This window comes from Anolis sagrei, chromosome 5 (assembly GCF_037176765.1).
Source record: "Anolis sagrei isolate rAnoSag1 chromosome 5, rAnoSag1.mat, whole genome shotgun sequence".
Lineage (NCBI taxonomy): Eukaryota > Metazoa > Chordata > Lepidosauria > Squamata > Dactyloidae > Anolis > Anolis sagrei.
The window spans coordinates 133,724,736-133,750,671 of record NC_090025.1 but is presented as its reverse complement, the minus strand read 5'-3'; the positions used below and the strand labels follow the sequence as shown (position 1 = coordinate 133,750,671).

The window sequence follows — 25,936 nt, the reverse complement described above, 5'->3', positions numbered from 1 at the left end:
ATGTTTAAAGTATGGTTTTAATATTGTAGTTTTAAGGCATTTAATTTTTGCCATTATCTATGTGTAAACCGCTTTGAGTCCCCCTAGGGGTGAGAAATGCGGTATATAAATGCTGTAAATAATAATAATAATAATAATAATAATAATAATAATAATAATAATCAAACACTGGGCATGTTCCTTATAGGTGGAATTACAGTTTCATGGGTGTTTATGTTTCAGGTCTGATTTACTTAAATATAATATTCCAAACGTACTACCTGTTGCTAACAGAATTAAAAAAAATCTTTGCAACAATGGCATCGGATAAGAAGAATGTAAAAGGACTCTAATTCAATGTATACTTTGCAATAATCATCAACAACAATACTTGCTAGAAACACCAAAGAATATTATTATTGCAAGAACAGTACTGAATTGCATTATCAAAGTCATGACTTTCTCGGTGTTTTTATATAGCTTGATTGGTCATAAAATGACTCCAAAGACTGGTAGATATTTCTCATTGGATTTGTGAGAAATCTACTAGGACAGGGAAAGAGGCTGAAGTGAGTGTTCTGTAGCTTTCTTTGTGAGTATTGCAGAAAAGTGTATCTGGCAGTTTTGAATGAAATATCAAATACAAAGAAAATTGAGAATTGCCAAAGATTTTTTAAAATGCAACAGAAGCATTTGGCAATTGTGTGGAGGAACTTTTAGCAACAAACAATATCATTATCAGGGTTCCTGATATTAATGGGGGGCCCAGGGTTTTAACATTTTACCTCTAGCTGCAAACCTATTCTCATATTCCCATCTTCAGTTTTTGTTGGAAAACACTCCTATTTGTTCAAATTGAGAGCAACCATACTGACCTCCTCATATAGTTTGCCCACCTGTTATGGATAGAAGTTTTAAATGAATGTGGTGATTTAAAAAACATTTTACTGTTTTGTACTATTAATGTGTTATGGTGGTTTAAGCATTGGACTATGATTCTGGGGACCAGGATTCAAATCCATGCTCAGCAGTAGAAACCTAATGTGTAACCTTAGATTCAGAAGAAGGCAAAGGCAAATCTCCTCTGAACAAATCTTGCATGAATGGTTTCTTATCCAGTTTTGCCCTTAGAGACCCACATGTGAAACAATTAACTACAGTGTGCTTTTTAAAAATTATATTGATTTATGAAACTTTCTCTTTTTGGAGGAAGAGGAGTATGAACTGTATGTTCTGACAAGATTCAGAAAAGTTTGTTTTCTGTGGAAAAACAAACAAGCAGAAACATGTCAATTTTGTCCTCCCTTCAAGATTTTCTTTTGCCAATAATAATAGTAATATCAACAACAAAACAACAACAACAACTTTATTCTTGTATCCCGCAACCATCTCCCCGAAGGGAGACGGGGTGGCTTACACAAGGTACAAAGTGCCTAAAAACAAAATATAAAATAAACACAATACAAAATACAATAAGTAGGATACATACGCATTTAAAACATCAACTAAGACTAAATAAAACTGTGCTCATCAACCAATGGAGGTAAGCGACTGTAAACATGGCCAGGCTGTAAACAATAGGGCAAGGGAAGGGCATAATGCAGAGCTGTAACAATGGAGAGAGGGTATGGGATAAAGTACAAGGTCGTGTGACTGTTGCACAGAACAATTAGGGACTAGGTGTTCTCAAAAGCTTGTTTGAATAGCCACATCTTCAAGTCCCTACAAAAGGAGGACAGTGTGGGGGCCTGCCTAAACTCCCTGGTGTTCCAAAGACGGTGGGCCACCACCAAGAAGGCCCTCTCCCTCGTCCCCACCAACTGCACTTGTGATGGTGGCGGGACCCCACCAACTGCACTTGTGACGGTGGCGGGACCAAAGGACTCCTCGGCAGATTTTAGAGCCCACACAGAGGGAGAGATTTCTATTCAAGCAGGGTTTAAATCTTTAATTACCTAAATACAGGAAACTGGAATACACATTCTGTTTTTTATCTTTAAATTTTGTAACAATGTTATAATGGTTTTGTTTTGTTTTGTTTTGCCTTGTATTTGTTTTAACTAATTATATCTATGAGCAGCCTGGAATCCCACTTTGGAAGAAAGGTGGCATATAAATATAAATAATATGAATACATAAATTTAATTAGATTGTTTTTTCTGAAGGTGGTACACAACATGTTGGCAATGAATGAAAAAAATAATTATCATGGTACAAAAATTTTCATATCTCACAAATTGCCTAAAAAGAAATTCACGGTCTTAGCTTAAACATGTTGACTTAGAAATAAGTGGTGTGCCCTTTGCTTTTATGGAAGCAGACACAGTTGTTAACCAATAGAAACTTGAAGGAGAAAAATGTAAAGTAAATATAGTGAGTATCAGGCAATGTATTTCATTACTGACACATTGTTAAGTCCCAAAAGCATTATTCATACATTCCAAGTTTTGGCTTGATCTCAAAATCAGAAGCCTTTTAAAACAAGTTCCTTCAATTAACAGAAAATGTAAGAAAACACTTTCTTTTTAGCTTTTGAGTAAATTGAACTGGCACAATCACATAGTTAAACTTCAACAATACAGGATCTGATTTCTGAAGGAGCATATTTTCTGTTGAAAATGCTTCCCTGTAGATGGTGCTCACATCCAACATCTGAACTATGTTGCATTGCTTAATTACGCAGGTTCCTCAACCGAAAATCAAAGTATGTGCTTCTGGTATTGGATAATAGTGCCCCACCCCCACCCCTCAGATTTCTTTTGTGATCCCATAACAAGGTTACGAGTGGGATCTGGGAGGAGTAAACTCCTAGAGAGAAAAAAAGATGCAGATAAAACTGGGAAGTGATAGGAAATTAACACTGGAGTTATCGCTGAGCAGTACTTTTCAAAGCTTTGAGCAGATGGGGTCCCATTCCAGGTAAAACAGTGCGCTTTTTATGGAACGGTGTGTTATTTATGGAATCTAGAGATTTATTGCACCCTTCTATTTTATTTTATTTTCTATATTGTCTGGCTGTGATTAGCAACATGGAATTCATGAGTGTTATGGCAGGAAAGAATTATTCAATAAAAATCTCATTTGCAGCCCTTTGTGGTATTCAAACAAAAGCATGAAGCCAATTATGGAGTTGATGAACTACTACATTGAAATCTATATTTAAGAAAAATCTATTACAGCCAAAGCTGCACAGCCCCAAGCAGCAGAAATCCACCAGTGGTTGGTCAGCTACTCACTGTTTGACTGTAATGTACATTTTCATAATGGTGAAGCACACTATTTTGTCTCACAATGGGAAGTCGAAAGAAGGAAAATTATTTATAGCAGTCAAAGAAAAATGTGACAATACCCAGCAGAGAGCTGCTATATCATGCGCTGCTAGCAAAGAACGGGACAACGCTAATAAGGATGCCTGGCGTTCGGTAAAAGGTATTACTTGTTAGCATTGGTTATATCAGTTTTCAGTCTGCTTGACATTATTATCTCATATTACCAGAGAGAACAAAACAAGATCAAGATGAATTGAGGATATGAACAAAATTAATATTAGAGCACTTGACTCAAGAGTCACAATATATGTCTCCTTGACTCAGTGAAATTTACTCTCAAGCAACTGGGTAAAAGATAATATTCTCACTGTAATATTTTATTAAATAAATCTCTTTTTTTCTTTTAGTACTCAGTGGGGGAAACTTAGGGTTAAGGTTAGGGTTAGGGAAATAAGATGAGAATGGAGCTATACAAATTAACCAGAGGTTTTGACAATTTAATAAAAATGAAGTTCAACAGGGACAAATGCAAGATACTCCCCTTAGGCAGAAAAAATGAAATGCAAAGATACAGAATGGGGGATGCCTGGCTCAAGAGCAGTACGTGTGAAAAAGATCTTGAAGTCCTTGTGAGGAGGAAGGTGAACATGAGCCAACATGATGCTGCATATTCTCCTAAATCAAAGTGCTTTCTTATTTTGCTTCTTTATCCTTCTGCTAACTGTCATGTGAGCTTTCTTTGTTCTAAACTCAACTATTCCCTCTTGGGAGATCACTGCTACCTATCTAACTCTAGTTGGTTCCTCTCTAGTGTTTGCTTGGTTTGACATTCTGTGCAATTTCTCCTACCCCATATTAGAAATATGCAAACTAAAATTATTGAAAGAATCTCAGGGGATGGGGAACTGATTCTGTGCTGTTATCATTCACAGACTGGAAGTTTAGTGATTGACAATAAGGACTGCCAGGTTCTGTCCCAAGTCCTGAAATTTCAAGACCAAAGGCTAAGACATAGGGCTACATAGGCAAGAAAACCTGGACTTACCCTGAACTCAGTACTGCCTGTCTCCACCACATTTGAGCAATTCCAGAAAGTATTGTGGAGTTTCTACTGTTTGCCCCACTGTATCTTTGGGGCAGTCTGGATTGCTGGATCAGATCGATTCAGACCAGCCCACTGTCCAGACAGGACACTGACACTATCACCCATTCCCTGCTCAGGGAAAAGGGATGGAATGTACCCATGTCAACAGAAGCATCCACGCAACCAGTAAGATGGGAGATCACCCTGATTCTTCTTCCTAATCAGGTGGGAGCTTCCGTTGATGTCAGGATGAGATGTCTGCAATGGCTAGCAACTGAATCTTAGGGTATTGCGTCTTATCTCTGATCCGTATGCCAGGGCAAAGAACATTAAGTCAAGGGAACTGCCAGAGATGATGCCCTGAGATTCAGAGCAATGCCATTAGATTTGGAAACCTGATAGCTAACCACTATGTGGTCCAGCTGGAGCTGTTGTTCATTTGTGTTTTCTTATTGAAACTGCTCTTCATTCAGTTGTCTTTTTAGGAGTCCACAATCTCTGCAAAATCCCCCTCAAATTCCATGTTTCAAAAGGGCAGGTTCTTTTCCTGTCAGCTTTCTTCAGTGTTCAGTTTTTACAACCATATATAAAATCAAATATGGCACAATTGATTCTGAGTTTGATATTTTAATTATATTATCTTTATAATTGAATATTACAGTTCGTATCTAGTTTCTTCATAGCCACCTTTAGAGTCTTAATGTTCTGACATATCTATGTTACCTATCTATCTTGCATTCTTCTTTAACCTACCTGGCATAATAATATTGGAAAAACCCAACTTCCTTGTTATTGAAACTCCATGGGTAAACATGGATGTGTAGTCCCTCCTAATTTGTTCAATGTCTCCATGTAGAAGTTGAAGAGAGACAGCCAGGCCTATAAAAGAAAAAGAGGAAAAGAGAAATGAGAACTATACACACACGCGCGCGCACACACACACACACACACACAATATGCGAGTATATAAGGAGGGTGCTCATGAAAAAGAGAAACATTATTTCAGACTAACATCAGAACTTTCAGGGCTGAGCTTGTACCTTATACCTGTGTCTCATTTCTGTGTCAGCATAGTCTTTACTACAAGAAAGATGAGTGTCACTTTCCTCCAATATTTTTCAAGAGACTTGTGCAGACATGAATAGCAATGGCTGATACACCTGCCCATTTCAAACCCTAACTTACATTAAGTGAAAATAGAACTGGATCTAAATAAATGAGCAATTCTTCTTTTGCATTCCTTAAGATCCTAAATATTCTCAAACACTTTCAGCTAAGGGTACTACTGGCTATTTGGAGGACACAAATCTGGTAAAATTGTAAATTTGGGGCTCTGGCTATAGGAAGATAATGGCTGAAATTCTCCAGAGTTCCACAGATATGCAGCATCTGCCAAACCTTGACAATTGCCCACATCTATATTACATCCTCTAACAGCAAAGACCTGATCATGTACTTCTCAATGCATGCCCAAATAATGTAAAAGAACCTTCTTGAGCCTATTGCTCTCTAAATGTTTTGGGCAGTAGCTCCTATGAGTATTAGTCAGCACTAATGGGCAACTATCATGAGAATTATAGTCCAAAACATCTAATGAGGACTGTATTAGAAAATGCAGATGTGAACCAAAATACAGTATAGGAATTACAGGCACCAAGACTACTGCACATTCCTAAAAGAAGTTGACGACTGTCCTTCACTTCTTACCATCTAACAGATAAATCTAGAAGTGTGATTTCATTGGCTAAAAGAAGATATACTTGCTACACAGGCCAATTCCTTCTAAATATAAGAAATCTGCTAAAATAATAAGGTATTCTGCACTGCCTGGTGCCATTTAATCCTGTTATTTCTCTTAAATGCTTTAAAGTTCAAGACCTTAAACCTAATTAGCATTTAAAGGTCTCTCCAGCCTCTTGCTTTCATCTGTTTCAGGTTCCCATTGGGGAATTCTATTTTGTCCAGGAAGCAGAAGTATAAGTATCATAAAGGCAGCTTTTAACCTAGCTTTTAAACTAGAAACTACCAGCCAAGCATTTCAAAATACTTGTTTAAATACCCATTCCTTCAATATATGTTGAAGATAATGGGGACAGCGAGAATGAGCCGGGGAGTATAGTACTAGGATTTTTCAATAATTGCAGCCAGGTCATTCTTTTATGTAACTTGAAAAAATGTATTAAGACAACACATACAAATACAAATAACCTTGCTCGAGCTGTCCCAAATTATACTTAGAATATGATGTGCTGCTGAGGAAAGAGAGTTGTGAATTTCCCCATCGGGAGTTCCCTTGTCTAAATGTATAACATGGATGCCAAGGGCATCCTCAAAGCATAGTTTGTTGAGAGAGGTGTGATGCCATGTAACAGCTACCTGAATACAAAATAGAGATTTATGGGTGAATGCAACTGCCACAGTCTATGTATGCAAGGAAATAGGATCTTCGCATTGATGCTGTAGCATAGAATAGTATACACCTGACAGCCCAGTTGCCATGTGAAATCAACCTTTAAAGCAAACAAAGCTTCTTCATGGTCACAAGGAGCCAACTCAAATATGGACTGAAATGAATTCCAGGAGATGTACAATTCTGTATCTAAAAATCTATTTTGCCAGGGCAGGATATCATTGCAATGACTGCAGCTAAGATACATGGGTATATTAGAATTCTTTAGAGTCCCCTTTGGGGAGATAAAGGGAGGTATTAATAATAATAATAATAATAATAATAATAATAATAACAATAACAATAATTCTGCACGCATCATTCGAAAATACATCACACAGTCCTAGATGCTTGGGAAGTGTTCAACTTGTTATTTTTTGATACGAAATCCAGCATATAGATCTCGTTTGCTGCGACATACTGTGCTTTTGTGTCTGTAAAATAATAATACTAATATTAAAAATAATAATAATGCAGTCTGCATATGTAATAAGAGGGAACATAGAACAATCAGTGTAAATATTTATAACATAATTGTGGAGAATTTCTTACTAACTAATGAAATGCACACGATGGTATATGCAGGATGCAAAGGAGGAAAATACTGCCCTTTAGTACTGTGAACGGAAGTCATAGGGAGGAGCAGGCTTGTTTTCTGCTACCCTGGAGACTAGGATGCAGAACAATGACTTCAAACTACAGGAAAGGAGATTCCATCTGAACATTAGGAAGAACGTCCTAACTGTGGGAGCTGTTCAGCAGTGGAACTCTCTGCCCCTGAGTGTGGTGGAGGTTCCTTCTTTGGAGGCTTTTAAACAGAGGCGGGATGTCCATCTGTTGGGGGTGCTTTGAATGCGATTTTCCTGCTTCGTGGCAGGGGATTGGACTGGATGGCCCACAAGGTCTCTTCCAGCTCTATAGTTCTATGATTCTATGATTCTAAGTAAATTGCATACCTACATAGAGCCTTGTTGGCAAAAAACAGGTGTAAAGAAGCGCTAATCCCACTAGGTGCCACCAATAATTATGTGAGGAAGTATTTATCTTCTTTAATGCCACCAATATTCTGTGAGGAACCTTCTTTTAAATATCAATTAAGCTGCCACCAATATGTTTAGAGACGCTGGTTTATGTCTCTGTTTATCTTTAGTTGTGTTGTGAGGTGACGTTGGTAGTGTGGAATGCACCAAGCATAAAGCAATGGAGGAGGCAGGTTTGAAATACAAAGAGAACAAGTTTTATTGTTAACAGAACGTAATTGTTGCAGTTTTGAGAATGTGAACTTGGCACAAGGCTTGATGTTACAAAATGGCTGGTTTGAGTTACATTCAAGCTTCTGATGTTACAGTTCTATAAACTCCTTCTTTAGTGAAGTGCTTTTATTACTTCAGAGTTCCCTATTGTGAATATTCCACACTGTTTGTCCTGTACTCGGATCAAACCACTGATCACCAGTCTTTCCTTACTGGCGATCCTTAAAACCCCTTCTGTTAGATTCTTTTAACCTAAGCAATCTAACAAGGTAACACCTTCAGCTCTCTTGCTGAAGAAATATTCACAAATTCTAAGAACTAACTGAATTCTCCACAGCTTCACAACCCAGAGCCCTAACTGACTCTGATCCTCTTCCCCGGGTCTCATCCACCGGACTAAACTACTTTTCCCAGAGTCCTTTCTTGACTCTGCTATTTCCCAGAGCCCTTAACTGGCTCTGCTCTTCTCCTCAGGGTCTCTTCCTCCTGACTGAATATTAACTGACGCTTTCAAACCTTTTATTCCTTAAACTCCGCCCACCTCCTCTGAGGCTTTGTTACCATGGCAACCTATCTCTCTCAGCTAGGCCCTGGCAACAACTGTAATGTATAAATACAGATTCAAACACATTATAGATAACACTTTATAATAAACATTATAAATACAGTTTAAACACATTATAAATAACACTTTATAATAAACACATCTCTACAACAGGTTATAAATTTTAGGGGGAAAGTGGAATTTTAAAATAACAACTCCAGTTTCATTTTGGCTGAGGAAAGAAAGCATTTTACCTCCACCTCATCATTGAACCCCGTTTTACCCTTTGAAAAATCATCCTGGTGCCATCCAGTGTATTTTAATGTTTAAACAAATGTTTTTAATGTTTACATATGCATATAATGAATATGGACATTTATCCATGACTAAAGGAAGTTGTGCCTCTTTATTGAGTTTATAAGTAATAAATCTGTCATATGACATCATATTTGAAGTTTCAACAACAATAACACAATACTTTGTGTATCTTGGTAAAAGATATCTGTGTTCTATATATATATATATATATATCTGAATTTAACCATCAACAAACAATCAGTGATACAACTTCACTTTAGGAAAATCTAAACATCTAAACCTAAAAAATATTTCTATTCCACTATCAAGTAATAAATTAAACCTAATTGAGTATTAAATGCTGCACAAAAAATTGTCTCTGTCAAAGTTTGATTGTGCTGGTTTTTCATTTACGAAGAACAAAGAGAGATGCATTCATGCTGTGTGTATTTATGTTAAATCACCAGATCTCAGCATCATTCCTTCTCAGAATTTCTTTCAGAGTGAAACCTTCAGTGACAATTGATACTTAAAGATATCAAAATATAATATACATAATCTCTTTGCCTCTGAAGTGTAATGAAGGATTTAAAATGGCAGATTAATATCCTGCCACAAGAGTGTAAAGTAATTAAACAAAGGCACTCTACGGATGATAGTGAGGTTTAGTGTAAACTACTAAGCAGTGTTGATATATTTCTGAACCTAGACAGAGGGTGAAGCAAGATAGCCTAATCGAAGGTAGTCTGAAATTATTTAAAATAGAACAATCATTTTAGGCAGCTAATGTTAGGTTTTGCAAAAGGTCAAGACATTGTTAATTATTATGTGATCGTGGTATCTGTCCTGTGAAGTCTCTGAAGAAGCCCTCAGGTGATTTTCACTTTCAGCTGCAAAATGAACTAGATTTGGGCAATTTTGAGATTAGTGCCCATAAGGTGGTTGGCTTTTGCTGATCTGTCAGACAGATGTGGGTGAAACGTCAGGAGAGAATGCTTCTAGAACATGGCCATACAGCCCAAAAAACCTACAACAACCCAACCATTGTGCTATTGTCCACATGAGTGCTGGGGTGATTGCACACACAACCTCAACTTTTTTTTTGCACAATTTTTGATGCAAAAACTTTTTTTGAAATATTCACAAAATCATAAGATTAAAATAAGAAGAAGAAGAACCCATTCAACTTTAATATTCTTGTTCAGTGGAAGAATAAACTTTTAATATTAATCTAGTAAAATACTCTCTACAGAATAAAGCCTAATTTAAACAGTGTGACATTCTCCAAACAAAAATGTTTGATGGATATTATATTGCAGTTTTGTCCTGGATCACACTAAATAGCTATTGACATTAGAAAAAGGATAACCTTGGGCAGCACAGTCCTAGACATCCGTATGCATAAAAAAAATCCTAACGTATTAAATTAAGAAATATTGAACTGATTAAATGAATATCAAAAGGCCAGAAATACATTGTTTACTAAAGTGAATTGGAGAATCTTCTCTTTGAATTGCTTGACAATGGAAAAGAGAAGTTGAGAGCTTATTATAATGGCTGGTGAAGGTTTGTGAACTAACTGAGGTAGACACATTGATTAGTATGATAAAGAAGAAATATTGTCCAACCTCAAGAGAAAGTTGAGATTTAACAATGCTATAATAATGATGAGGAGGATTCATCATTGCGGTGGCACAATGGATTAAACCTTTGTGCCAGCTGAACTGCTGACCAGAAAGACGGCCGCTCGAATCTGCGAGATGGAGTAACTCTCATCTGTTAGCCCCAGTTTCACATGTGGGGACATGAGAGAAGCCTCCCACAGGATGGTAACACATCCTGGCGTCCCCTGGGCATTGGCAACACCTCTGCAGACAGCTGATTCCAGAAGCGACTTGCAGTATATTCTCAATTTGCTTCTGACACGATTACAAAAACATCAATTGTGGGATTTATGAACAAGTAGTATGTTATTAAATGTAAAAGTGTGATTATATAATATTTCTTAAAAGGAGCAATTTTTTTAAAAAAATCAGTGTGATAGATCTGTAGATTAGTTTCTATGATTGTTTGATAGCCCTATTTTAGTATGTATGTTTTGTATGTATGCCTACATATTGGTTTGTTTTATTTTCTGTGTTGATTTGTGTGTGTGTGTGTTGTCATCTGTAGTAGATATTTACTTATACTGTAGTTGCATTTGTGAAAAAGAGAGATGTGTATCACTCTATAGGGAAAATAATGTCACTAAGGAAAGTTCAATGAATGCCATTCAGAGTTCTATTCTACATTTCCCTGCAGTTATGCCCCATTGTATTCAATGGAGCTTACGTCTTCTGGGTTGAATAAGGATAACTTAATATAGGGCCCCCTGGTGGCATAGCAGGTTAAACTACTGAGCTGCTGAACTTGCTGATCAAAAGCTTGGCAGCTCGAATCCAGGGAGTGGGGTGAGCTCCCGCTGTTAGGCCCAGCTTTTGCCAACGTAGCAGTTCAAAAACATGAATACATCAACAGGTACCACTTCTGTGAGAAGGTAATGGTGCTCCATGCAGTTATGCCGGTCACATGACCTTGGAGGTGTCTATGGACAATGCCGGCTCTTCAGCTTAGAAATGGAGATGAGCACCACCCTCCAGAGTTGGACACAACTAGATTTAATTTCAGGGGAAACCTTTACCTAACATAATTTAGGGCCAACTGTTGGCGCAGCAGGTTTAACCACTGAACTACTGAACTTACTGACTGAAAGGTTGGCAGTTTGAATCTGGGGAGTGGGGTGAGCTCCCATTGTTATCCCCAGCTTCCACCAGCTTAGAAGTTCAAAAACATGGAAAATGTGAGTAGATCAATAGGTGCTGCTCCCTTGGAGGTGTGTACAGACAATGCCAGCTCTTTGGCTTAGAAATGGAGATGAGCACCATCCCCCAGAGTCAGACAAACTAGACTTAATGTCTGGGGAAACCTTTACCTTTACCTTAATTTATAAAGATAAAATGATGGAAAACTATATATAAAATTAGAAGTGTGAAGCAAAGGCTTGCATAGAGTTGATTCAAACCCTCCCAGAATCTCCATAATGCAAGCACATCAGAAGGTATAGCTGAGACTAATTCCATTTCAACTTACTTTGATCATATGGAATACAAATGGTATAAGGAATATTTTGAGTGTCAAGAGCAGGTCTATCTATAACTGAGATATATTTTTCCATGAGATGCTAGAAAAATCTATACCAATGTTTTGTTTGTTTAGAATTTCTCCCCTCCCATTTCTAGCAGAAAAAATCAAATGCAGTCAATTGGTGTGAAGCTATTTTAGGGTTATAATTTAATAAGAGTATAAGTGTCATATAAATCAAGTTATAGCTTGATTCTGGCTTACATTAGGCATCATATGTCTCATGGGAGCACACATGCATTCTCAGCATTATAATGATAGTTCCAATTATAGCAGAAAAATTATCTACATCTCATCCAGTGAACTCTTAGTTATTGAACAGCAGCATTACTGGCATGAAAAATTCACATAAATTACCCACATCTATCCACCAGCCTCTGTGACATTTGGCTAATTAAAGGTAGTCGTAGAATACTATTTTAGATTAGCAATATATAATATAGAAGCCAATTTAGTGCACATCAAAGTTTAAATGCAATGCATATAACATATTCTTGACATGCTTTAAGATTTTCGTATATTAACTGTACAGGAATATTAACTCTTTCCAACCTCTCATGTCACCAGAGTTCACCATTTTTGGGCATTCCCATATATTCAGGGTTATATCATGGAGCCCCTGGTGGTGCAGTGGGTTAAACTATTGAGCTGCTAAACTTGTTGACCAAAAGGTCGCAGGTTCGAATCCGGTGAGCGGTGTGAGCTTCCGCTCTCAGCCCCAGTTTCTGTCAATCCAGAAGTTGAAAACATGCAAATGTGAGTAGATCAATAGGTACCGCTCCTGCGGGAAGGTAACGGTGCTCCATGCACTCATGCCGGCCACATGACCTTGGAGGTGTCTACGGGCAACACCGGCTCTTCAACTTAGAACTGGAGATGAGCACCAACCCCCAGAGTCAGACACGACTGGACTTAATGTCAGGGGAAAACCTTTACCTTTACTATCATGGACAGCAATCCTACTCATTTCTACTCAAGGTACTCATATTCTACTCCGATTTAATGTACTTACTTCCAGAAAAACAAGCAAAGGATTCCTACCTCATTCTCTTAAAGTCCATGTGAGGTAATTCACCATGGAAGACAGTAACTATATTCATCTTATTTACATTTACTTTCATCTCATTCTCACTGCCCACAGTGGAATTTCAAATAAACACACATAGGATTGTAAGGCAATCCAGGAACCATCAAAGTTAAAAAAGGATTTGGAGGAATGTGCAATTTCATGTTGCTTGCCAATGTGCAATTATGGCAACAGAGTAGCATTTCAAATTTTGACAAGAAAATCAAAAAAGGGATTTACCAGCATTGGATCCCGTTAGGTTGTAACGAGCATTCAGTTTTTTGATGATGTTTTCATGGATCTGATACCAATCACTTTCTGTGTTGCACCTGCAAAAAAGGAATATAAACATTTTATAAAACAGAGAATGTATTTAATGTTCTAAATTTAGGTCTCTCTCCAGTTAGGTAACACATATCAATATTATATCTTCTCATCTGCAAAACCGAAGTAATATCCATTTGTTTGTAGAGTATTGTGACAATGGGACTAAGGTAATCCGCTTAAGTGAAACGTTATACAAATATATAATCTAAGAATGTATCCAAAGTCCAAATTTGGGGAAATACCTAGCTCTAAACATTCCCTTTAGTCAGCTCATGGAAAAATCAGTCATGCTCCTGACATCATTGGAGTGACCAGTGGTTGTTGAAAGCAACAAGAACCAAGTAAAAAGTGCAATATACACATCATTTTTTGACTTTTGACAGCCTTCTGATTAGACAAAGAGATTAGCAATAGACAGAATGGGGTAGAAATTGTAACTATGTGAGACTTGCAGAGCAACATCTTGCTTGAGATTTTGTTTAAGGTGTAAGAGTTTAGAGGAATAGTCGGTGCAGGGACTGGCCGCTTTGAAGGTCCTTTGAGGCCTCAGAGGTGTTGAACCCCAAAGTCAAAAGGAACACAAGGAATCCTTCTCCATTAGTAGGTCAGAGTAACATCCTTTGAGATCTGGGACTGTCACGTAAAGAACTTAGAGATTCCTACAGAGATCGTATTAGTCAAAACTGAAAATAATTAAACCTGCAAAAGTGAAACCTACACTGTTTCACTATGATGCATATTTGAGATTTTTGTACTTTATTCCCCAGAGCAACTTTTCCTTTGGTTGACTTCCAGGCAGCAGAAGTCATACTGTCTGTACTCTCTGTAGATATAGATATGAAGTAACTAAAGGTTAAAAATGTAATGGACTTTTTGTGATGTGTTTACTAAAAATAGGACACTACTGGAAGCTCGCTGCCAATGCCAATTCAAGCTAGGGAACTAGCTACATGGGGGAGGAAATTCAATTGTTTTTACAACAAAACTCATTCAAATTCAACAATCCAGTTAAATAAATAAAAATATTTTTTCTATTTAGAATGTAATTATAATCCAAATTTCATGTGTGGTCTGCTACAAAGGAAAGAATGCTATCCCTTTTAAAAAAAATAATAAACAGTTACATTTACAAAAGCAGAATGCAATCGGCAAGTAAACCTCTCTACTGCTGAGGAATCCAGCAGAGAACACTTTCAACTGAACTGTCAGAAAATTAAAGTAAAATAAGAGCACACTAAATTGCTCCCAAAACCATTACTTCCAGCAGCTATAATTCAACACACCAAGGGAGGGGAACAGGCTCCTGCAGTATTGACCTTGAGACATTGAGGTGATTTGTAATCCAAGTACTAACCCTGAAAACAACAAAAGTTCCTCCTGAATGTAGGTGATATCTCACTTTGTGGTTTTCTATTACTACTTTCCAAACCATTTGAGACCAAAGTCAGAAAACGTGCCTCTTTCCTGCTTCCAAAGAAGCTAGTTCAAAAATATGCACATTATAAAAATATGTAGAAACCTAGAAAGCTGTCTTATTCTGAGTCTATCTGAGCCCTTGGCCTCAGCTTGCACTGACTCTCCGGGGATGCAGATGAAAGTCTTTGCCTGGGATTGAATTTGGGATCTCTACTTGCAAAACATGTATTACGCTGCTCAGCTACAGTCTCTTTGTTGGCCTATGATCATTTTTCAATACAGAATTGAAACTTAGCATGTGAATACAGATGAAAATAAATACCCACTAATTTCTTAATGAAATTTTGATAAAAAGAACAATGGTCTTCTAAGAAATACAAAGTTAGGGATCAAAACGACTTCCTACAGGCTGTTGCGATGAATTTCAAATATACTTTCTCTTACATGTATACTTTTAAAACAAGGTCATCTTTTGTGTCGCCAGCTAGTAGGTCTGCTATACTGAGGACTGCACAACCAAAAGGTCGTCGGTACTGTACATTGCAAGAATTTTTCTTTTCGCCAGCTCCCATTCGACCTGTAAAAACAACATAAGAAGAGTAGATAGCATCTTTCAAATGAGTACCAGGGAAGGAGTACAATCATGTCGGCTGTCATCTAAAAAAACACTGATCTTATCAGATTGTACCTGAAGACAAAGCAGAGCATATTCACAACCCACTCCCAACAGACCTGTTCACTACTGCAACTTGTACTAGAGCAGTGGTTCTCAACCTGTGGCTCCCCAGATGTTCTGGCCTTCAACTCCCAGAAATCCTAATAGCTGGCAAACTGGCTGGGATTTCTGGGAGTTGTAGGCCAAAATACCTGGGGACCCACAGAGAACCACTGTTCTAGAGGTTTCATAGCTACAGTATCAGCAGCATGCTCTAACTTAAAACTTTTCTCAGGGAAAGAGACTGCCAGACTCCATACATTAAAGCAGTGGTTCTCAACCTTCTTAATGCCGCGACCCCTTAATTCAGTTCCTCATGTTGTGGTGACCCCTAACCATAAAATTATGCTACTTCATAACTGTAATTTTGCTACTGTTATGAACAGTAATGTGAATATCTGATATGCAGAATGTATTTTAATCCACTGGAAAAAATTTGGCACAAATACCCGATATGCCCAAATTTTAATACTGGTGGTGTTGGGGGGGGGGGGTGATTTTGTCATTTGGGAGTTGTAGTTGCTGGGATTTATAGTTCACCTACAATCAAAGAGCATTCTGAACTTCACCAACAGTTGAATTGAACCAAACTTGGCACACAGAGCTACCACGACCAACAGAAAATACTGGAAAGGTTTGGTGGCCATTGACCTTGAGTTTTGGAGTTGTAGTTCACCTAAATCCAGAGAGCACTAAACAATGAAGGATCTAGACCAAACTTGGTACGAATATTCCATATGCCCAAATATGAACACTGGTAGAGTTTGGGGAAAACAGACCTTAACATTTGGGAGTTGTAGTTGCCAAAATTTATAGTTCACCTACAATCAACGAGCATTCTGAACCTCACCAAAGATAGAATCGGGCCAAAACTCCCACACAGAATGCCCATGACAAACAGAAAACACTGTGTTTTATGACAGTATTTGGAGACCCCTCTGACACTCCCCTCATGACCCCCGCCCCCAGGGTCCCTTCCCCCAGGTTAAGAAACACTGTATAAAGGATGAGTTCATTCCTCTCAGCTTTTTTCTAAACCAGGGTTGGGCAACTACGGGCCCATCAAGCCTATCCAGCAAGGTGAATAGTAGCAGATTATGGGAGATGCATTCCAAAACCAGACAGCAACAAGAGTACCTCAGTTACCCAGTCCTACCCTAGAAAAACCATCTGAAGGGACAAAAGGCATGATGCATGCATACAACAACGTCAAAACAAATATGTGTTGGATCTGTTACAACATAAGGTCAGAGATGTGGATCTTGACAGACACCATTTGCACTCTTATCTGAGAAATGATATTTACCAGAGCAGTCTCTCACATCCATGGAGCTCTCCATGGTGCTGTCTATCTTAGCATTTATTTACATTTCTGCCTACTGTGAGCTATCTTTGCAATCCTGATTGTGGTAACAGAAAACTCCTGCCACAACTGAGCAAGAAAATCAATTTATTTGTTTATTATTTATTTAAAGCATTTAGATTCTGCCCTTCTCACCCCGAAGGAGACTCAGGGCGGAGCACAACATATATACGGCAAACATTCAATGCTGCAACATAAAACAAATTATAAATATACACAAATATTAAAATCAGTTGTATCACTTTAAAATCCGTTGTTTTCACTGTCTATATGACAGCAAGGACAGGAAAAGAACTAGGAAAAAAGGAAAAAACAAAAGATTCTCAGAAGAGAGAAAGAAAAAAAATCCAGGAATTTAAGGAACAATCAAAAACAAGAACTGTACAATTTTGCATACCCTTTTGTGTAAGAACGGATACCGACATCTGCTGATTTTTATCCCTGTGCTCTCCAAACTTTTCACTGCTACTGTTTTGACAATTTTTCAGCAGCTTGTCTGCTCCCTGCTTCAATCCTTCCCTTTTCTAAATCCCCATGAGCTATATGTTTAATTTATGTGGTGACAAAAGGCACATTATTCCTAACAATCTCTGTTTTTGCTTGCTTCTTTTGCCTGCCATGTCTTCTTTGTGTTAAAATAAGCTGTGCTGCATGGCCATAAAATGCATTGCGGTCCAACTGGTGTAATGAAAACACACATATACAGAGTGTCTATTCTAGGCTTTGCAAGATCCGAAATCATAAGCAGCTGAGCAGATGCAACTCAAACAGAAAATGTGTCGAACAGAATACTAAGTCTTCCATTTAACATTCATAGCTAACATCTCTAGAATCTCAAACTGCAATCAAAGGGTGAATTCACAGTTATCTTCCACTCCAAGGTGACTTTGCCACCATCTCATAGTAGAGATGAAAACCCTCAATTAATATGCAGTCTAGTCAGTGGCCCACATTGGTGCAGTCGTTTTCTGAATAATCTTCAATTCTGGTCCAGTGTCTATTAGAAGGCGTGCATCACACTACAGTTCAACCCTTTAAAATGTGGCATGTCAATGATGTAGAAGAAAGAGCTATTTGAATTCACACCCAAACATCTGACTGTAGCCATAAGCAAACTATCTACCTGGAAAGATGCAGAGGTGTTGCATTTATCCTTATAACACCACAAGAGACAGGACATGTTAAGAAAGGAACATCAAAATAGTATGCAGAAAATTTTGTCGTGAGCCCAGATTTAGACATGCTCTTCACACCTAAGTCTTCTCTGTAGTGGCCCCTCAGCTCTGGAATTCGCTCTCCAGAGATATTAGGCAAGCCCCACCCTGGCAATCTTTAGGAGGGGCCTGAAAACTTGGCAGTTCCAGTGTGCCTTCAATGACTGAATGTATGTTAACTCCTGACCAAACACTGCATAAAATGCGCTCAGAAGCACTTTATTTTCTGGTATGTGAAATTAAATTTTGACTTATCCCCGGATCCCCTGTCCTGATATATTACATTGCCCTATCACCCAGTGGTTTTAAATTTTTAATCTTTGAAACTGGCCATGCATTGTGATCATTTTAGTGTTAAATGTTCTGAGTTTATATTGTTGCAATGTTTATTTATATTGGTTCTGTATTTTATGTTATTGTATTTTTAATTTTGTTGTGTTTTTGTGTAATACTGTGTTCTGTACTGATGGGTGTGGCCTTATTTAAGCCACCCCAAGTCCCCTTGGGGAGATGGTGGCAGGGTATAAATAAAGTTTAATAATAGTAATAATAATAATAATAATAATAATAAGCCACTGCTTCTTAAACTGTGGGTCCCGACAACCTGTTTAGCAAGCCTTGTAAATACTAATTTGTCATTAGTAAATGTTTGATTATAACAGCTATTTTATATGCCCATATATCTGGGGTCACATAAAAATCTCTGGAGCGGAAAAGGGTCATGAGTAGTAAAAAAAAGAAGAAGAAGCCCTGTTCTAACAGGTATGGAACCACAAGATATGAAATGTATTGGTAGATCACCAAGTGATTTCTAGGCGTGCGTACAAGTTGATTACAAGGCTGTTCTGGCTGCTTTTTGTTTAAAACAGCAGTTTCTCCCATTCTGAATTATAACTCTGAAGCAAAGAAATCTTGGGATACCCAAGGGTGGATTTTCACATGGAATTTAATTCATTTCTGGTCCTCACTTGATCCTAAGGCAATCCTATCACAGTTTCCTTGTTCAATGGAGGTTTGCTTTTGCCTTCCTCTGAGGCTAAGAGAGTGTAACTTGCCCAAAGTCACTCAGTGGTTTTTAATGTTGGAGCAGGAATTCAAACCCTGGTCTCCAAAGTCATGTTCGGCTGATCCAACCATCACACAAAATTGCCTCACAATGCTCTATTACATTATTGCCTTTTCTATTACCCTTCTTTCTATCTTCTTTCCAGGTCACTCAGCTGCCTCGCTTCTGATTTTCTACTAAAATATTTTCTTTGAAATACTATGAACAATTCAGCCCAGATTTCCCAGAATAACATGGGAGGACAGTTTTGCTTCCTTCTCAAGGAGTTTTCTCATCAGTCTTACCAGAGAAACTGCTCAAAGTTCCCAGAATGACACTATAATATTGCATAAAAGGCTAACAATATAATTTTGGAATTTCTGGGTTGTTGTAGGTTTTTCAGGCTGTATGGACATGTTGAAGGAGCATTCTCTCCGGACGTTTTGCCTGCATCTATGGCAGGCATCCTCAGAGGTTGTGAGGTCACAACCTATAAGAATGCCTGCCACAGATGCAGGCGAAAGTTCAGGAGAGAATGCTTCTAGAACATGTCCATACAGCCGAAAAACCTACAACAATCCAGTGAATCCGGCTATGAAACCTTTCAACAATACATTTTGGAATTTGGCAAACTCCCATAGCACAGGCAAATACTGACTACTATCAATTAACATACACTGAACAGTAGTTATGAATAGATAAAGGTGCATTCAACGTTCCACTATAGAAAGCACAAAATGCAACTATAGCTTTAAAGGCCAAGCTGGCAAGATGTGGGGGAGAAGAAAAGAGAAAGAAAAACCCACTATGGATGACAGGTAAGGATTTCACCACTTCATGCAGTGAAGCCCACATGACAGCTTCTTTACATAAGGAGATTAACAACTCTTCTTTTCTATACTACCTCAACATTGTCTGTAGATTAAATCAGATTTGTCTAGAATGATGTTAACCATTGTGTTAAACCATCCAGGGAAGTGAATAATGTCTTTATTCATGTGCATTCTTGTATCAACACTGAATGTTACAAGACTAAAACAGAAAGAAATGAAAGGCAAATTCAGGAAGCAAAGCTGGTCTAGGATAAATGGAGGGGAAGATGGGAAGGGTACAGCAATTGTAATCAACACTGATTTTTTTTAACACCCCCGCCCAAGGCCGTTTAGTAAACACTTATCAATCACAATTTAAAAAGAAACAAGCAAAGGCTGGTTAGAATTAATGTGTCATTCTGACCTTTCTCTCCTGAAGATGCCCAGACTTGAAAAATACATTCACTTAGAACAGTTGTTCTCAACCTGTGGATCCCCAGATGTTTTGGCCTTCAACTCCCAGAAATCCTAACAGCTGGTAAACTGGCTGTGATTTCTGGGAGTTGTAGGCCAAAACACCTGGAGACTCACAGGTTGAGAACCACTGTCTTACAATAAAAATTGCTGCAAGACTGTATCATTTCAGACTACAAGTAGATCCTGCATGTTTGACAGTCCTCTGGTAGCAGAGAGCAAGGGGCGGAGGGAGACATTAAGAGAGAGAGATTTATACATGTAAGAAAATTCTGACATTTCCTGGAGAAGCAAAGATCAGGCGCTTTTACCCAGATACTGTCAGAGTGAAATTCACTGGATAACAGTGCATGTACCTGATGAGATGGATTATACTGCACAAAAACTCCTGCTATATTAAATGTGTTCATCCTCAAGTGGCATAGGACTTTGTATTCTTTTTTACAGCAACAGATGGTCATAGCTACCTAACAGAATATTATGTTGGTGATGATGAGAATTATTCAGTTGTGCAAATATTGTAGATTCATTTGAACAATATAGTATATAAACAAACGAAGTGACTGCTTTCAAGGCACTGTATAGAGAGAATAAATTGCTGAATCATGAGACCTTCCCCATATAGTCTGAGACATAGTCACATTCTACAACTTGTATCTAGACCAGCCCTAAAATTCTTCCTAGGGCAACTCTATGCATATTACTAATTATTCAAACATAAGACAAAGTACTACCTTGTGGTCCTAAAGAACTGACAACAATAATAGCAACTCCTAAAACACTAGCAGTTCAAAAACATGCAAATGTGAGTAGCTCAATAGGTACCGCTTTGGTGGGAAGGTAACTGTGCTCCATGCAGTCATGCCAGCCACATGACCTAGGAGGCATCTACGGACAACGTCGGTTCTTCAGCTTAGAAATGGAGATGAGCACCATCCCCAGAGTCAGACTTGACTAGGCTTAATATCAAGGAGAAACATTTACCCCTTACTTTAATAAAAAACTAAACTATTTTACCTGGCATAATGTCATTTTATTGTTAAATGTTACATCAATTCCAACTGATTGTGATCCCATGAATGAGAGCCCTTTGAGTGTCCCTATTATCAACAGCCCTGCTCATATACTGCAAATCCAGAGATGTGGATTCCTTGATTGAGTCTATCCACCAATAGTGCAGCCCTTGACCCAGTGGTTCTCAACCTGTGGGTCCCCAAATGTTTTGGCCTTCAAGTTCCAGAAATCCTAACAGCTGGTAAACTGACTGGGATTTCTGGGAGTTGTAGGCCAAAACACCTGGGGACCCACAGGTTGAGAACTACTGCCTTTTTCTTTAACATAAGGCTTTGGGGAATTAAATGTACTTACCAATGCGTATTATGTGGACTGTGATGTAGATGTCCTTCCTGAGTTCACTGCTTCCCAAATCCTGGTGGAAAAAATCAAGACGATGTATAATTAGTATGTGACATGTTTTCTTGTTATATAATTAATATTTAGCAATATGATTTACAGATGTTAAAGACTGAGCACTCCTTATCCAGAATTATGAAATTTGAAATACTCCAAAATCCAAAAATATATACACAAAGTGGCTGAGATAGTGACACTTTTGCTTTCTGATCGTTCAGTGTGCACAAACTTTGTTTCATGCACAATTATTTAAAATATTGTATAAAATTACCTTCAAGTTAGGTATATAAGATTTATATGAAACACAAATGAATTCTGTATTTAGACACTGGCCCTATCTCAATTTTTTTCATTATATGCATAATTGCAAATATGGGCATTCCAATAGATAGATAGATAGATAGATAGATAGATAGATAGATAGATAGATAGATAGATAGACAGATATCCCAAATCCAAAACTCTTCTGATTTTCCAAGGGATACTTAACTGGTACTTAAAAATGTAGGAGAATGTGCTTATTTGGTTTATTGTATTTATCCTCAAATGGGATTCAAGGCACCTAACAATAAGATAATATAATAATATAAAGCCAAAAACCTGATGACAGCAAGTTAAAAGACAATGTGTTTCCATCTAGGATACTGAAGACCAATCAATAAACAAGAAGATAAAGGATCGATTCAATATATTTTAATTGCCTAGCCTTAGTATATTGATTAACCACATGTTTAACTAGGGTGGTCCTGAGAGACATTAAAAGAAACTTGAGAATAACAGTTCTTCAACAGTGGAAACAAAATAAAAACGGATGCCCTAAACTATGTGATTTGTGTGTATTAAGCCTGCAATCTATTCAAGCTGATTATCTGTATGTTTACTTGTAATATACAAAAAGCCATTATACCCAGTGAAAAGTTACTGACTCAAAAGGACAATGTATCTGCAACATTGAACTGTTTTGTTCTTGGAACTTTCTCTAGGACATGACATTTCTATTTTTCCCCTCCTATGATTTGCACTTGAATTTTACAGCTGGGCAACTGGAACAGAGACAAAGCTGTAATAAATAAATAAATAAATGATAAATAAATGAACAAGTGGAATGACTCACCACAAAAAGAGAACAATGTCTTTCTGGCTTCTCTGGACATTTTGGTAAACCATTCCGATTAAGCCTTAAAAAAAATCTCTCACTGCAAAGAGAAAAACAACATAACATAACTGCAACATTAAGACAGATTTGACATTATTATTGCACAGAAATGAGCAAATATAATCAGCACTTTTGTTTCTGTTATTATTTCCAGATCAACTCTTTCCAGATTCCAAAGTGACACTAACTTTTCTTTTCATCTTTTTCCCCCAAAAGTTTAATCCTCTTGGTATGCAGTAAAAATACAAAATTCCATGAAGGTAGGATAGCTGAGAGCAATATTGGCTTTAAATCAAAGTCAGATGGTACTGCTAAGGAGAATTGCTGCATAAAGTATTTTGTATACTAATGTATAAGTCTAACCAATGAGTGAGTTGATGGAAGATTTTGGGGCCAAAATTATTGATTTTGATGCGACATAGGTAGGTAGATAGGTAGCCAGACCAACATACACACACACGCGCGCACACACACACACACTACCCACATTAAAAACACAAACTGAGAACGGTATAATAGTTTCACAGGTATCTTTTGAGTGGAGTGTTAGGAGTCATCAAGCTAGAAAAACTATTATTTTGACAAAACATAGCCATAGAAGCTGCAAGCTAAAGGCAGATAGACATCTTCTTCCATTCGTGCTTTCGGCTATGCAATAGCCCCTCCCAAAAAAGAGAACATGCACAGGAAGGAGAGAGGAAGTATTTGGTACCTGTTCCTTGACTGGCTAAGAATAGCTAGGGATGAACAAATTTTATGGAAGAAAACAACACAGAAGAAAAGATTTAAGATGGTCCCCCACTTTCTCTTTAGTTGCAGATTTGGCAGCTGTACTTTGTCAAACAAAGCAAACAAGGACAAACTACTCAAGAGGAAGAACTGCATGTAGCTTCTGTCCCTCAGTGATCAACAATACACTCCACAGCATCAGTTTTATGAAAATGACAGGTGGCTCAGTAAACAATGCTGATAGGGCAAACTGACAAATGTGAGAGCAAGCAGGTCCCACACACAACACCTTTCGCATTTCTTTACTTTCCAATCATATTACTAACTGATGCCAAAGCAAATAAGAGCCCCTTCTGGACATTCCTTTTTTAAGTATAGCTTTCTCAGCTGTCTCCTTGGCCTCGGTCAAGGCCAAGTGATTGTTAAACATATGTTTGATTCTATGTACACTAGTAAAAATAGCCAGAATGTCTGTGCAAGTCTATTCAAAAGCACAAGGGAAGGGGTTCCGTAACTCTGAACACCCTCTAGTAAAAGTTAAGTTTATTTTATTTATTTATTTAAAACATTTATATTCCACCCTTCACACCCCACAAGGGACTCAGGGCGAAGCACAACATATATACGGCAAACATTCAATGCCGAGACATAAGACCATAAATATATACAAACATTAAAATCGCTTATATTCACATTAAAAGTTGCTTAAAAACCATCTCAGGACACCATTTTGCTTCATTGCCCTGCCTCAATGGCTTGGTCCCACAGCCAGGTCTTCACCATCCTTCTGAAGGACAGGAGAGAGGGAGCTGATCTGATATTGCCAGGAAGGGAGTTCCGTAACCAGGGGGCAACCACTGAGAAGGCCCTGTCTCTCATCCCTGCCAAACGTGCCTGTGATGGTGGCGGGACCGAGAGCAGGGCCTCCCCAGAAGGTCTTAGTTTCCACACTGGTTCATAAAGGGAGATGCGTTCGGACAGGTTCTTCTGGGATGTATTCTCAAAGGCTTTCATGGCTGGAATCACTGGGTTGTTGTAGGTTTTTCAGGCTGTAGGGCCATGTTCTAGAAGCATTCCCTCCTGATGTTTTGCCTGCATCTATGGCAGGCATCCTCACAACCACTGAGGATGTCTGCCATAGATGCAGACGAAACCAGGAGAGAATGCTTCTAGAACATGGTCATACAGCCCGAAAAACCTACAACAACCCATCTTCTGGGATGCATTTATAAAGAAACATTTAACAAGCTCATACTCCACTCTGGATATTCATGGCAAGTAGAAACACTTTTGTAACTTTGCTCTAAACAAGTCAAAACTAGCATGTTTAATTTCTAACTTTGGAGCAGTAACAGCTGTCAGAGCCTGGCAGGAGGTCAGACCCCAGTTGATCAGGTTTCAGAGTTCAGAGGAGAGTAAATGTCACTTTGAAGAGGTCAGGTGAGCAACAGAGACCAAGACAGGCAAGGGTCAAGCCCTCTAAGCAACAGTCATAGATCAGAAAGACAAGAAGAAAGAAAAACAATCCAAAGTAGCATACAATTAAAATTGCTGAAGTAGCATTTGCATTGGGGCATGTGGGAATATGCCGTAGGCATTATTTTTGTGTAAGGAACTGGCAGAACCACCTCTGAATCTTCCTTGCCTAATAAAACCCTATGAAATTAACAGAGCCGCCATTGATCAACAGGTAACTTGAAGGCAGATACACACACGTATGGGAAGAGTGAGAGAAGAGAAAAAGACCCTACACTGGCAGAACCCTCACATTGTGAGAAACCTAGATTCACATTGGCTGGGTTTTCTCACTGTGAATTAACAGAAGAGCTGTCACTTCTCACAGCAAGCGAGGAGTTCTTGGCTCAACTCCTGAGCATTGTAATGCTCCAAACATTCTGCTTTACCACTAGGGCTCTTATCAAGAGCATACTTCCTAATTCAGGACTACGTGATGTATGCATACAATACTTTTAGGTCCAGGCCTGCATATGGTACCAATGTCACATATATTTGTGGGGATGGTCCTAACAGACCTGAGTGTAGCATTAGGACCACTAACACTTCCAATGGCATAAACGTCAAACTTGATTATCACCACCACTGATGGTCATTGGATGGTCATCAGTATCCTTTTACTCCCTTCAACTTTGT

At 38.2% G+C, this 25,936-nt stretch overlaps 1 protein-coding gene across 10 annotated transcripts in view; it reads right to left on the bottom strand.

The window, feature by feature from the left end:
* Nucleotides 1–25,936, bottom strand: part of DOCK4 (dedicator of cytokinesis 4) — a 314,593-nt gene that overhangs the window by 121,566 nt on the left and 167,091 nt on the right. For all 10 annotated transcript variants that reach the window (XM_060777644.2, XM_060777634.2, XM_060777638.2 and 7 more), the window contains 5 exons: nucleotides 23,015–23,096; nucleotides 21,856–21,916; nucleotides 15,309–15,441; nucleotides 13,362–13,450; nucleotides 5,086–5,211 (listed from right to left, as the gene is read on the bottom strand). In XM_060777644.2, the coding sequence (XP_060633627.2) occupies nucleotides 5,086–5,211; nucleotides 13,362–13,450; nucleotides 15,309–15,441; nucleotides 21,856–21,916; nucleotides 23,015–23,096 (491 nt within the window). The remainder of the gene's footprint in view (nucleotides 1–5,085; nucleotides 5,212–13,361; nucleotides 13,451–15,308; nucleotides 15,442–21,855; nucleotides 21,917–23,014; nucleotides 23,097–25,936) is intronic.